This window comes from Diabrotica virgifera, chromosome 5 (genome assembly GCF_917563875.1).
Source record: "Diabrotica virgifera virgifera chromosome 5, PGI_DIABVI_V3a".
In the NCBI taxonomy this organism is placed as follows: Eukaryota; Metazoa; Arthropoda; class Insecta; order Coleoptera; family Chrysomelidae; genus Diabrotica; species Diabrotica virgifera.
In genome coordinates, this window is record NC_065447.1 from 35,974,899 (window position 1) to 35,990,869 (window position 15,971).

The window sequence follows — 15,971 nt, forward strand, 5'->3', positions numbered from 1 at the left end:
CGCTTTGTACCGATGGACAAAAGAAATCATAAGGCATCTGCTTAAACTCTTCTAGTAGAGGCGAGAGATCAACAGATAACCTCACAAGAAGTGGTGAAAACTTGCATGATCCTTTGTCCAACTGGCTAGGTACTATCAGCTTGCTTGGAGTTTGAAGGATTGGGCAGGATGGAGGCAGGAAACCCGGAAAAACAGATTTTATTGCACTCCTCAAACGAGAACAGCAGGATTCATCCGTGCATTTAATGACTTGAAATAAATATTGTGATTCACGGACATGAGTGCTGTACTATGCCAGATTCGCTTCAGCTGCATCTTCTAAGCTATCTTCAGGCTTCCTATATTCTGCTGAAACATCATAATCGTCGATTTTCATTTCACTCCAGACTTTGGCAAGTGTCTCTCCAGCGTGCTGAAAATTAAGTTTTTCCAAATTCTCATCAATTGTAGTTCCTTTTTAGTCGAGATGAGAACCAAAATGTTCATGAGGCAGAATGACGCCTGACAGACGTTTGCTGAGAGGGGCCATGCGTCGCTCAACACGGTTGTATGCGCTGCGCCCAGGAGCATTAGAAGCTATTAACAGGGCATCCAAGGCGTACCTTTTAAAGTGCTGGATGGCAAAGTTCTTGACTTTCCGATAACGTGGGTTTTCATCTCGCCCTCCGTCTACAAAGATGCACACTTATGCTGATAAGTTAGCATGACAGCTCTTATAGGCCAAGAAGAGCTGTTGATGTAAATCACCCTTTTTTGACGACATTTAATTAATTAAAGTATGAATTAATTCCCTTTAACAACACTGACAAGAGCAATACGTTTTGTCTTACGTATTTAAAACACGAATGAATACTGCAGGACACTGAGAAAACTAGACTGCATAATATGGACTTCAGAAAACGAGTAGACAAACGATTTATGACTCTCTCTTAAAATTTCTTTGGTCTGAATCCCATCTGTAACCTGTATCTTTTCAGCTTTTGTTCTCCACAAAGGTCGAACTAATTATGGCAAACATGTATTACTGTTCTTGATTTGGTGACAAATTTAAAGAATTTTCACTTGAATAGATACTATATTATCCTATTGTAGTTGTAGAAGGGCCGGAACATGAGCGGATCATAAGGGACAATATAATACAATCTAATGGTTCTCCGTAAAATATAAACGAAAGTTGCCAAGTTGGGAGATTTTTATTCCGTAGTCTTTTTTATTTACATAAATTAAAAAACAATGTTACGTAACGCGCTGTTCGAACCCCCCCCCCCCAGTAACGCACCGTAACGTTTTACAATACCCCCTCCCCCCAAGCTGCGTTACGTAATACTTGAACGCTCCCTAATAGGTACTTGTCAATCGTCTCCTTTAGGTGTCTACAAACCCATTATATTTGAAGTTGAAGCGTGTTTTTGCCAAAAAGATCGCTAAACGAAGATAATATTTATTTTGGACATTTGTGTTCGAGAATTTGATCTGCGCATTATGTCTGCTTGATTTTTCAATCAGGAGATGCGTCAGAACAAGCAGCCCAAATTGTAGCTTTAATTGGAGTTGGACGATCGCAGCAATATCTTGCTGATGTTATGGGAATCCACCAATCCAGCGTTTCAACTGCTTTAAGAATGTATAGAGAAAGTGGAGGATTCACAAGAAGACCAGTTCCAAGTTTCGCAGTTGCACGTTATTTACATCTGCAGACTTTGCGTACACGTCATGTCAACGGCGTAACCAGGAGGGGGGGGGTTACAAGGCCCTAAGGGGGGGTTACAACTACTGGAAAATCTCTAGCGGGTATGGTGTTAAGCGTATAGAGTTCAAAGTACATCCCAAGGGGGTTATAACCCCCAAAACCCCCCCTGGTTACGCCTATGCGTTATGTTATAGCTAGACAACTGCGAAATGATCTTTCCACAGCCCGTAATGTTCGAACAAGTGGCAATTTGATCAGAAACAGATTAAGGGAATTTGTAATCAGAGCCAGAATGCCTGCTGGGCTAAATCCACTGTTAACGAGGGCACACCGTGTAGCACGTTTAAGGTTTACACCAAAACATGTCGATTGGGATGTTAACGGCTGGGCTAATATTATTTTTACTGATGAGTCAAGATATGCACTTTGTGGATCCGACAGCGCAGAGTGTCCGAGTGTTAAAAGAGCAACGTTTAACTATTATTGGGGCAGGAAATGAAAAGGTTTGGCTTCGAAAAAGAAATATGCCCTATACTGCTTCTATGTTGAAATCTGATCTGCATAACATAATAAAATTGTATAAACCTGGTTATCTAAAATACGCAATCAATAAAATTATTCGAGTACAAGGACATGATTTATACTTCCACCATACCGCCCAGATTTGAACCCTATTGAAAAGAGCCACTAATTGATTTAGTCGTGAATATTGTTTCCAATGTAGACGAAGACAGCAAAAATTTTGAATCAAATTCTAACAACGAAAACAGCGATCTTGATAATAATCGAATAAAAACTGGTAAGTATAGTTTTGTAAGCTTATTACCACTACCGTTGAAAATAATTTCATCATCATTCTCTTTTCCTTTATCCCATTTCTCCATAATTCTCTATCTTGGTCATATCAATATTAATCCTCTTTGCCGACATGTCGTGCCTAAGCGTCTCTCACGGGCCTGCTTTGGTCTTCCTTTCATACTCCTTCACGGAACCTGCAGTTCAGAAATTCTTTGTATTGGGTAACGGACGTCTTGACGTTGAACATGACCAAACCATCTTAACCTATAGTCTCTCATTTTGGCATCAATTGGTGCCACACCCAGACTTCCTCTAATATACGCATTCTTAATCTTATTCTTCCTTGTTACTCCACTAATCCATCTAAGCATTCTCTTTTCCGCCACACACTTTCGTTGTTTCTCGTTCTTTTTAACAGCCCAACATTCAGTTCCGTACATCATAGCCAGCCTTCCATTCAGCCTTAATTTTTCCTTCAGCTTCATTGGAATTTTTCTGCCACTTCATACACCATTCGCTTCTTTCCACTTCATCCCTCCAACCCTAATTCTACTGCATGTATCTATATCTATCTTCTATCTATATCTATTAATTTCACTAACCAAAGATATCATTTTATTTGTAGTAACTCCATCTATAAATGAACATTCCAAATACTCCTTCTAAATTGTAAACCTTTACAAGCTTATCAAGAGCTTGTCTCGACTGTTCCGGATTTTGTTCTAAGTCGCTTTCACTATTCCCTAATAACACTACATCTTCCGCATGCATTAAGCACCACGGAATGCTATCCTGTAGTGGTGTTATCTGATCCAAAACTAATGAGAATAAATAAGGATTAAGCACCGACCCTACTTTCACATGAAATTTATCAGTCTCTCCCAAACCTGTCCTAACACTAGTTCTCCCTCATACGTATACGTTTGAATCTTTACATATTCACCGGGGACTCCTTTCTTACCGACTGCCCACCATAGAATCTCTCAAAGAACTCTATGATATGCTTTCTTAAGATCAATGAATACAATATGAGCGTTTGTTTCTTTATTTCTATATTTTTTCCATCAACTGTCCTATGATGAAAATTGATTGTTGATTTTGCATAAAGCCAAATTGATTATTGGATATTTCGGTTTCTGCACGTATCCGTTTTTCAATTACTCTCACCCATGGTGTGACTAAGTAGTTTTATAGCCCTGTAGTTTGTAAATTGTTGTATACCTCCTTTGTTTTTGTAAACTGGTACTAATATACTGCTTCTCCATTCATCTGGCATGTAGCATTTGAAAACAGTTTATTTGCCTTAAATGTCATAATTTTCACTATGAAAGAAATTTACCTTTTTATTTTAATAGTCTTTTGTTTATTTTAATGGTTATGGCGACTAATAACTTTACCTAATAACATATTTTATCAAGTACTTTAACCATTTTTACTTCGGTATTAGTCCTTTGATAAAAAAATATATTATAAAACCATTACAGTAATAATTATAGAGTACTAATTTTACAATTCAAAAACACACAGCTCTAAAATAATAACCGATTAGGCAACGCCGCATCAACGGCTGTCTCTCTCGTTTCTTTTGTTTGCAGTTGCAGATAAATATGTTCTACTGTACCTGTACAATTAGTGAATGTTTGTAAAGTGACTTACCTATAACAACGGCATCGCCATCGTTTTTGACAGTGGCACCTAGTGGTTCAGTACTTTTTTCTATTTTTATAACTTTTATGTTATTCTCCCCGTATCTACGATCCGTCGCCGTCAGTTGTGCGGTTTCGGAGGTAGATGGCGTTGGCGATGTGGAATCGGTTGGTAGGGTGGACGCCACACCATCATGAGCAACCATCAGAGCTTCAAATTCGTAAGCTGAAAGTAAATTAATTTTATGTAATTTAATTACTTGTCTGAGCATTAACGTTTGATTTATGAATTATATTATATAGACATAAAAAATATGTAATTAGGGTTGGCTGTATATTTCTTTTTTTTTAATGGCATGGACTTTATGTCAATCAAGTTAGATCTATATTTTTTATTTTTTGAAAAAAATATTTATTTACTTATTATATGGCTTTATATACACATCATAAAATTCTAATATTTAAAAAAATTAAAAATTCAAATTCACAAACAAAAATTTAACTTTTTTTTTATATATTCAACAGGAAATTGTCGTGACTCCTTCAAAGGCTCTGATTTGGTACTTCTTCACTACACGTTGTACTCTCTTGGAGCACTCCAGTTCATACATGGTAGACGGTAGCTTCGGAGGCTACTTCAAACAGATGTTTGATGCTGACCATGAAGTTCATAATACATACTATCATTAAGGGTAATTCGAGTAAATATATGAATGAATAGAAACCCTGGAGTTTTATAATATGTGTAGGTTAATCCAACGAGGAGTTGGACAAAGTTATATAGGTACTCTCGACATTTAAAGTTAACCTGTATTCGAGAACTCTTTGTACGAGCTCTCTATGAGGCACAAGAAGGTATTGAAGTCAACGGAAGAATTGTTAATAACATCCTATATACCGATGATATAGTATTAATTGCTCGAAGGGAACAAGAACTACAAAATCTGCTGAACAAGGTAATGAGCAAAGGTGACAAATATGGTCTTAAAACTAATGCAAACAAAACAAAAACAATGGTAATCATGAAAAATAATACTCCAAACATTTAACATGATGCCGTAGGAGAGAGATAAAGCGAGAGATAGACCAGGACGCATCTGTAAAAATATTAGTACATTTGGATGTTGAGAGGTGACTCATATTTTTTTGCAGAAAATGCTTGGAAATAACTCATATAATAATATTTGAGTTATCCTCCCACTCAAAAAAGTCCGGAACATCGTTTAAATAATCACAATATCAAAAAATTAAGGAAACATTCGATATTTTTCTTGGTTTTTTGATTATAACTTTAAAAGTATTCATTTCCGAGAAAAGTTGCACTGACATAAAAGTTGCGAATTAAATTTCCTACAATATAGGATTAGTTAATTATTTTAAAAATTGTCACCCTTGTTACAAAATAGCAATAATTGCGAAAAAAACATAAAAAAACAAGTATTCGCATTTTACGTTTTTCAACCATTTATGCTACACATAGGACTTTCATATTTTACCCAGAAAAACTTTGTGATATAGTAAAACAACACTGTAAATTTCATTAAGATCGGTTTAACAGATTTTGCAAAATAAATTTTGCAATCCAGCTTTCGCAAAAAAAATTCATTTTTTCAAAATGTTGCAGGATTGAAAATAAAGCAGACAGCAAGTTGAATTTTTTTTATACATAGAGTAATACGGTACCTTTCATTTACAATTTTCAAAATTAAAATCGGTTAATAACTACAGCGTCAGGAATTATTTTAAATAAACATTAATTTTTGGTGCTACGCGCACGACAGCGGATACGTTTGCTCTGATTGGGCATTCCAATGACCTTTGATAATGAGTGATAAATTTTAATGTTTAGTACATTTCAATATAAATAAATAAATTTGTTTATTGCAAAATAAAAACACATACTGTGCCCTTTGAAATTACACTTTTTTAGCAAAAACTTTCTTTGTTCATATATTTTAACTTAAAGAATAAAAGTTTAATATTTTTAAACATATGCAATTGGTTAAACAATATTTCACAAACAATAATCAAATTAGTTTGATTTTTGTATTAGAGTATTAAAATATTAAAATACAACAAAATATAGAGTTAGAAAATAATATATTATGTAAAGATTTAAAGAAATTTTGGTGGAAATCAACTTGTGTGAATCGAATACCGCTGTCCTGCGCGTAGCACCAAAAATTAATATTTATTTAAAAAAATTCCTGACACCGTGGTAGTTAACCGATATTAATTTTACAAATTGCAAATGAAAGGTACAGTAATCTTCTATACGTAAAAAAATTTCAACTTGCTATCTGCTTTATTTTCAGTCCTGCAATATTTTTAAAAATAATTTTTTTTGCGAAACCTGGATTTCAAAATTTATTTTGCAAAATGTATTGAACCAATCTTAATGAAATTTACAGTATTGTTTTATGTCATAAAGATTTTTTGGGTAAAATATGAAGGTCCTAAGTGTAGCATAAATGGCTGAAAACCGTAAAATGCGAATACTTGTTTTTTATGGTTTTTTCGCAATTATTGATATTTTGCATAAGGCTGACCACTTTTAAAATTTTTAATTAATCATATATTGTAGGAAATTTAATTACGCAACTTTTATGTCAATGCAACTTTTCTCTTAAGTGAATACTTTTAAAATTATAATCGAAAAACGAAGAAAAAAATCGAATTTTTCCTTCATTTTTTGACATTTTGCTTATTTAAACAATGTTCCGGACCTTTTTGAGTGGGAGGATAATTACTATACGAATATATAGAATTTGCCATTAGTGAGACGGTATCTAAAGAAGAAGAAGAATGGGTTAACATATAACAGTATTTGTAAGGGTGATTCCATTTCAAATCACTCAATTTTGGATCAAAAAAACTTTTGGATCTCCGATTTGTCTGACAATTGGTATACAGCATCTGCGGGATGTAGAAATAAAACATTTAAGGTCGAATTGTCTCCTTCTTCTTCTTTTTTTCTCAAAATGTTATTTTAAGCGATTTTACAGTGATTTGGTATTTAATTAAACAAATTTGCATTTTCTGTCGTAAAGTATCAATGAAAAACATAATATTTTAATAGAAAGGACTCAAAAAGTCATATGGAATTATAACAAGTTATTTTGATTCAAAACAAGTTTTTGATAAAATTTTATAGTCTAGAAAACGTTAAAATACCGTTTTTTTTACATTTTCCTTCGTTCCCAAACCAAAATACATCATAATCGATTTGGCTGAAAATTTGCCCACAGATAGCCAAAACATAGAACTTTAAGTGGTTAGAAGGATTTGAATTATATTACAATACTAAAAAAGTTACATGCAATATCGTAGTCAAAAATATAGGTGTCTACTGCAAGTACAATTAACTCAGAAAATATCGACTTCACGACAAACATTGTTAAAAAGGAATAATTATTGTAAATACGATTTATTTGAAACAATTTCTTTTTTTTTCTTTCATTTAGCTAATGCCTCGTCAACTAATGGCCATTGGCATGGTAGGTACGGTGAATTTTTGCAGTTAGGTACCTAGTGTCATGTGTAGTGTGTCTGTTAAGTAAGTGTCTTGATACTTTGCAAAGACGACGTCATTGTTTTTTCAAAGAGACGCTAATTGTATCCGAACGTCTGCGGTCCCTCCGGTGAGTACCGATCCTACAAGGACAGAAATTATTTTCATAAACGAAAAATTTCTGACCCTGGTGAGATTCGAACTCACGACCATTCGGAACTTTCGATCCAAAGGTAGGCGCTCTTAACACTGCGTCACAGAGGGGGTCTGGAACAATTTCAGTTCCTACCATTTTTGTCGAAAAGGTAAAATGGCGGCGATATTGAGCAAAAACGGTTCTCCATTAAAATCAAGATGGCGGCAAACGTAACGGAGGAATTCATTCGCAATTTTAAATTTAGGCTACTATTGACCCCCCTAAAGATTAGAAAAATAAAATTTTGGGAAGCTCGGCATGCAAAGTCAAATGCTATCCCGACTGGACTAATATACTTTTGAGTCTGATATTATTGCATCTAACTTTTTTGTATTGTAATATAATTCAAATCCTTCTAACAACTTAAAAGTCCTATGTTTTTTCTATCTGTGGGAAAATTTTCAGCCAAATCAAATATGATGTATTTTGGAAATGGAGAAAAATGTAAAATACGGTAAGTATTTTAACGTTTTCTACATTAAAACTTGATCAAAAACGTATTTTGAATCAAAACAACTTGTTATAATTCCTTATAATGACATTTTTGAGTCCCTTCTATTAAAATATTATTTTTTCCATTGATACTTTACGATAGAAAATGCAAATTTGTTTAAATAAACACCAAATTACTGTAAAATCGCATAAAATAACATTTTGAGGAAAAAGGAAGAAGAAGACTTTTTGACCTTAAATATCGTATTTTTAAGTCCCGCAGAAGCTATACACCAAGTTTCAGAAAAATCGGAGATCCAAAAATTTTGCCCGAGTGATTTGACATATACGTGTACCGTAAACATATTATATTTTTTCTACGGACAAGAAATATTTAGGATTTGTTGATTAAAACTCAAAGAAACTACATTACATAAGTTTCTAGATAGCATAATCAGTACAAACAATGTATTGGATATTTTCGAAACACAAACTTCCCAATTTTAATAAATAAGGGTAAAAGTAAATAAGTAATATTGTGAATGTTCCAATGTTACGAAGCTAAACTCTGCAATTTAGGCGATATTGCTACCCAAATGCACCCTATATTGAGGAACACGAGAAGGAAAACTAACTTCTGTGTTTACATAAAATATTTATAAGAAAGTACATTTTCCGGTATTATTTGGTTTTATTTACTTATTTTGTAAATTTACGTCACACTGACTTTCGTATACGAATTTAACATACAAGGTTAGAATTTAGGAAGTCTAAGAAACGAACATAGAACAGATGCATCTTCTTCTTCTTCTTCTTCAGGTGCCATCTCCGCTACATAGGTTGGCAATCATCATAGATATTTTAATTTTTGAGGCAGTAGCTCTAAACAGTTGTCTTGAGTTGCATCCAAACCATTCTCTCAGGTTCTTCAGCCATGAAATTAGCCGTCAGATACATCTTACAAGACCGCAAATGTTCACTACTCTATATCTATTAAAGTTTGTAGCCAGAGAGCTGATAAACACTTTGTCACAAGAAAATTTGGACAATCATGTTTTGTAAAGTGTGGAGATCAAAAGAGGTGTCCGGCAGGGATGTATCTTATCCCCACTCCTATTTAATATTTATTCCGAGGAAATATTTAAAAAATGCATGGGAAATGCCGACACGGTGATCCTTGCCAGTAGGATAGATCAATTACAACAGATAATGGACAAAGTTAATTCAGTTAGTGATGAATACGACTTGAGCCTCAACTTCAAGAAGTCAAAATAGATGCTGAAAAGCAAAAAGCAACAACTTGATCGACAGTTACGGATAAACAACATACTACTTGATTATGTGGAATTTTATGTAAGGTGGAGTGGGGTAAGATCGTAAACGGGGCAAGTTCGTATTAGCTCTAAATCTATCATAAGATACATTTAATTGTACAAATTAATAAGTAGAAATCTGTACTAGATTAGTATGAACTGATTGACATCACTCTCAACTCTCACTCAGAAGTAATTCTGCCACTATTTTGCCATTTATAAAATCTGAGTACATGAGTAGTAGATATCTAACCTAGAGCTGTTAAAGAAAGTGCCGGTATTTTACAATAAATTTTGTGTCTTGTGCATTTATTTTTGGTAAGTATTAAAAACATTGTTTAAAGTTTACGTTAAATAAATAAATCCTTTCGATTATTTGAAATTTACTGGAAAAATCACTACTCTGGGCTTGCACCGCAAATATTAGTGCACAGGGCAAGTTAGGAGCATGTAGCGGGGTAAGACCGGACTTGTGTTTCTCCAGTCAATTTTAAAGATTATTTTTTTCACCTGTCAAATTCTGACGTTTTTGCTTTTTCAGCCAATCACCACGCGTCGTTCTAGCCAATCATTGAGTGTAATACTGATAAAACAGCCTCTTCCTTGATAAAACAGTCTCTTCCCTGATAAAACTTAAGGTACCCTAAATTTCACATAATACGTTACGAACGACATTGGAAAATCTCATATTAGTTATAAAAATTGTGTTTTTAATAATTGTTTATTTTCGATTTAAACAGTTTTTTATGTAAAAAACCATACAGAAGTAAAAACTTCTTTTGTATATTGGTATAAAAAGTTTTATTAAAAAACATAAAAGTCCTCCAAAAGGATTTGCAAAACGTTTTCAATCTGAATCAGATCATCCTCAGTGCGTTCTGCTTCGTAAAAGAAACTAGCAACTTTTTTAAAAATGTTACATCGATATAAATGGTTTACATAATAATTAAGTGATATTTGTGGCGACTCCAAGTCGATGTTACAAGATGAAATGTGCTAGGAGTGCTCAAAGGGCAACATGGTTCCCAATGGTCTGTGTCCATTGAACTGGCAAGAACCACGAGTTCTTAACGAGCAGGGAACCATGTTGCCCTTTGAGCACTCCTAGCACATTTCATCTTGTAACATCGACTTGGAGTCGCTACAAATATCACTTAATTATTATGTAAACCATTTATATCGATGTAACCTTTTTAAAAAAGTTGCTAGTTTCTTTTACGAAGCAGAACGCACTGAGGATGATCTGATTCAGATTGAAAACGTTTTGCAAATCCTTTTGGAGGACTTTTATGTTTTTTAATAAAACTTTTTATACCAATATACAAAAGAAGTTTTTACTTCTGTATGGTTTTTTAACTATGGTATACAGCCAGCTACGGGGACTTTCCCATTGATTTAGTTTTTTATGTATTAACAATATAATAAATAAATTGGTTCATTTTTAAATCATAAAATAATTTATCTATAACCTACTTAAGACATTGATCCTAGTTGTCTTAAAAATATTTCACAGATGCCCGTATTTACTAATAATACATATTGGTTCACAAAATAATCTTTTCAAATACCACTCGTCCTCTAAATTTTGCTTGATAAATTTTTTCGTTTTCATACTTAAACTTCTTTATTTGGTAAAATCACTCAAACAAACCGAAATGGATAAAATCACTCGTCCTTCGGACTCGTGATTTTATCATTCGGTTTGTTTTCGTAATTTTACCAAATAAAGAAGTTTTCGTGAAAACAAAAAAATTTATCGATAAAATTTAGAGGACTCGTGGTATTACCTTTGATTATTTTGTACTTTTTATAGTTACTTATAGGTATTACTTATGTCAGAGAAAAAATACCGAAAAAAGTCCTGGCATTAGGGCATTGTGTGTAAAAACTTTGTTTGTGTTGCTCACTCTGTAAAAAATTTCATGTGTTTGTCTTACAACGATAATTAATTTTTCTTATGAAGAAATAAGTACTTTATTTGTAAAATTATGTTTCATAGTATAATAAAATAGTTCTAATTATCTTTCAATTAATTTCTTCGACGTTTACATATAAAAAAATGGATAATCCGTTGGGGTGCAAATGCACCGTTTACGTAAGAATCTGTGCACCGCTTTACGAGGGTTAAGAAGATAAAACGGAAAAAAAGAGTAGACGTAATACCTATTACCTAATATACCTGATCAGAGTTCAAAAGAGATAGTATCACAGTATTTTCTGCTAAATTCCGAATTTCACCTCCTCGTTGTAAACCCCGGTAATCTGATCTTGAGATAACCAATCACAGTGGCAAACAGGGTCACAGCAAACTAAAGCAAGTGAAAAAAATACCAGTTGTTAATGCTCGAAAAAAAAATCCGGACTCATTAAGCGACGACGACCACGAAAGGAAAAGGAGCACGGTTTGAGGATTGTGATTTGGAATATTCGTATATTACATAGATAGAGAACCCTCCAAAACCTGCTAACTAAATTGTAGACATAAAGTATAAAATAGACATCGTATTACATAAATCGCAGTACAAGATATCAGCTAGACTGAAAACAATATTGGGCTAATCAGTAGAGCTCTAGAGTCCTAGAGTCAGAGTCCTACTCCACTGCAGTTTACACTGTATGATTGTAATAGGGAACTTGCACTAAAAAAATTTTTTGCATAAAATTGTTAATTTATGTTTTAAAATGTTATATTCAAAATATTACGTCTTAACAATGAATAGTGTACGTACAACATATGGTCAAAGTTCCGCGCCTAAAATTTCCGTTTCAAACAACTTCAAAAGCGAGAGCTGGGGTCTGACGTCACAGGCCACTCGTATCGTTTGCCCATTCGGTGGGCTATTTCATTTAATGCAGTTTGCCCATAGATAAATAATATAGTTGAAATATCTTGTTTTGCTTTGTGGCAAAAATGATTTTGTCTGTGACAGACAAAATATTAACATTTTATCTCTGTTGAAATGTATCAAAAAGTTCTTTTTTATGAAATTACTTTTGTCGTTTCTTGTGTTGAAGAACAAAGAAGAAACAAGTAACTTAAAAATAAACAAAAATTTTAGTAATAAAAGTAAGAGTAACTAAAAAGTATTGGTGCTACTATAGTATGCGGTCTACAGTCGGGTTTCTACTATAGCTTGCGGTCCACCGAGGGATGCGGTGTAAGTACAAGCTGAGATGATAAAGATATTAACTTGTAAAATTACAATATTGATTCTTCTTATTTATGCGTATTATTAACTTTGTAAAGAAGGATTTTGTTGGCTATGTACACGTTCTATCGGTACGTCTGGTAATCACCATAATCTTTTCTCAGAAGGCTTTGAACACAATAATGAAAGGCTCCAGTAGGTACTAATAAACATTACAATAAAATATAATCTTTATTATAATGCAAATTACACCGTAATCTTTTCCAGGATATACGAAATCCTTCGATTAGAGGTAGGTAGATCAAACCCACGGGGTAAACCGTATACTATAATATAATGGTACCAAACTATTGTTATAAACGGTTTAAACATGCTTATTAATAACTCTTACTTATTTGCCTTGACACCTCGCATTTCTCCAATAGAATAGCTTTCACTAATTTTTATAAAAGTTGCCACCATGAAGACATCAACGGTAGGTAAGTTAGTCAGATTGACCTTTTGAAAAACCCCCTTTTCCGTCATATAAAGTAAAATATAAATAATACCTGTTAAATATGTCGTAATAAGTAAACAGTTCTTAAATCTTAAAAAATCAACTAAATTAATAAATGTTAATTTATTAGCTAATTTGTAGACCAAATAAAATATTTATTCAATGTTATTATTAATTGTCAATCCGTAATTTTCTTTTATCAGTATAAATTAACATAAAAGCCTTTGTGTAACATATCTTTTAAGTGACGAAAAATAGAAATTTATTAGGGTTCTGGTTTGGTTCAGTTGAGTAGCCTTGAGCTAGACTTGCGCCAAACCATGACATGATAGGGAACATTTTTTTTTATTGTAACTGATTGTAATTTTTTTCCCCTTAAATAAAGTCCTTTATTATTATTATATTATGCGTTTTAAACTCTTTACAAAGTAGCACTCAACTTTATCAATTTCAGTTTAAAACTAAGTTGATTGGAGAACTACTTATTACAATATATAAGATGAACATAAATAATACCTAGGAATTTTCCATTAAAGACGATTAAAATGTAATATACCCGTGATACCTACCCTAATCGCGTTGTTTCCGACTGCTAGGCCCGGTTGACCGTAGCCCGTGACGTCGAACCAATACAAGGACGTTCAAGAGCCTCCTAAGATATTTGAATTTTATAGCATTTTCAAAGCGTCGTAATTAGCGTACGGGTTAAAAATATTTGTTTTTTTCGCATGCAAGCGTTTTAAGATCATGTTACCTTATGTTTTTTAATATCATTTTAATATTTAAAAATTTATGCAAGTTCCCTATTATCCATTTATACCGAAAGCGCACACGGTTCGATTCTTCTACGTGAAGGCAATGCGCGTTCGATCAACTTCCCACTCCGAAGCACGACTCCGAAGCAGCAAAGGTAGAGAACGAGGAACATAAGTTAGTCTTTACAGCGTAGTGATCTAATAGACTCCCTCCCTGGTTAAGCTAGATAAGTGAGCTAGTGGAAACTAGAGTCGAAGCAAGCCGCGGAGCAATTCTGAATTGAAGAATTGCTTGCGACCTCTGTAATCGTGTATTGAGCGATTGCTCCCACCTCCGGTTTGTGGTCTAGTCGATGTATGTGTATATGTAGATATTAGGTTTGTTCTAGCAAACAGTCAAACTAGTCAGAAATCGTCAGCGAACAGTTGGTCAGTGAGAGAACATAATACAGCCAGTGCTATCCCCTCTACTCGCACTGGTCCACTATTCGCTGATGGTTTTAAACCGTTTGAAACTGATGCTAGAACAAACCTATTAATAACTTGATTCTGAATTAAAGAATTATTGTTATTGATACATTGTTACCCCGTTTTGATATTTGTACATACAACTTAGTTTTTCTTTTACAGATAACCGCCAAGGAGCTTTCTTCGAAACGGAACGAAAACTAGAATATTGTTGTTATTGTGTTATCTTATGCTGGGATAATAAGAATATATTATATTTTTATTTTAATTAGACCCGTGTTTTACTGAGTCTGTTGTTCGAAAGATCTAGCAGTTCAGTTTTTCTGTCAAGAATGTGGTCTCTTCAACTTATTAAAAAATTTATACATTTTATATAAGCCAGAAGTGGACTGAATCAAAGCAAAGACTTCATCACATACAAAAACTAGAAGATTGAAAAAAAGTTTGGTAAAATAAAAACATCACTATACTACTTCTTACTCACCAGTCAATAGAGTTGCCAATTCCACGGCATAAGCACTTTGGGAATGACCTATCGCATCCAGGCAGTCTCTGAGGGCGGTTTGAGCTGTAGGCGAAGGCCTGGGCGCGGTTCGCGACCTCACGCTTTGGACTGTGTTGTGGACAGCCAGCGCTCGGCTGAATTGCGGTGATAAAAGGAGGGACTGGATGGCGGCGATTCGGCCTTCTAGACTGCTTAATCCGCTTCCGGAGCCGACTTTCTTAAGTTGCAGTTGTAACCTTTGGATGGATGCGACCAAGTCACCATAAGCTGAAAAATGTTGATGAGTTAAAATAATGTGTGGCGATGTATAATACATAAATAGATAGACATTATAATAAGGAAATTCGTTAGCTGCTATCTACCGTAGGACTCTAATGCCTTTCTCCAACATCGGCCTCGTGTCACACAATTTTTAAAATTCAATATTTGCAATATGTCAACTAATAAACAATAACAACTATAATAGCAATTCTGTAAGGATCTGTTTTTAGGTGGATTTGAGAGGTGGCATTCAGCTTTTTGCGGATAAAGTTAGGTGATAACTTCGTTAATAATAATTGATTTATGCTCCTTCTCAAATATGCCCGGAACATTAATAAAAAAAAAAATAAAATATTTAAAAATTTCAAAAAATTTCGTTTTTTTTTTCTACTTTTTTTTGCTTATAACTTAAAAACTATTCATTTTAGAACAAAGTCCTATAGGAATAAAACAAAGATAATTAAATTTTATATCAGATGCGATTGGTTAAAAATGTCTTAATTTATCATACTTGCTTCAAAATAGCAATAAATATAAAATAAAGGCACAAAACAAGCCTGTCCTTATTCAATGATTTTCCATCACTTAGGTTACACTTGGAACCTTCCTAATTCGCTTAGAAAATTTTTGTAATGTGCTAAAACCGTACACCAAATTTCATTAAAATTGACTTACTAGATTTTCCATAATAATTTTGCAATCTAAACTTTTTTTAAACAATTAAAATTTTTTAAAATCTTGCACAACAAAA

General features: G+C 33.6%; 1 protein-coding gene across 3 annotated transcripts in view; it reads right to left on the reverse strand.

Annotated features, from left to right (window-relative positions):
* LOC126885685 (protein PALS1) overlaps positions 1 to 15,971 on the reverse strand; it is a 667,108-nt gene that overhangs the window by 35,531 nt on the left and 615,606 nt on the right. For all 3 annotated transcript variants that reach the window (XM_050652389.1, XM_050652391.1, XM_050652392.1), the window contains 2 exons: positions 14,939 to 15,226; positions 4,145 to 4,360 (listed from right to left, as the gene is read on the reverse strand). In XM_050652389.1, the coding sequence (XP_050508346.1) occupies positions 4,145 to 4,360; positions 14,939 to 15,226 (504 nt within the window). The remainder of the gene's footprint in view (positions 1 to 4,144; positions 4,361 to 14,938; positions 15,227 to 15,971) is intronic.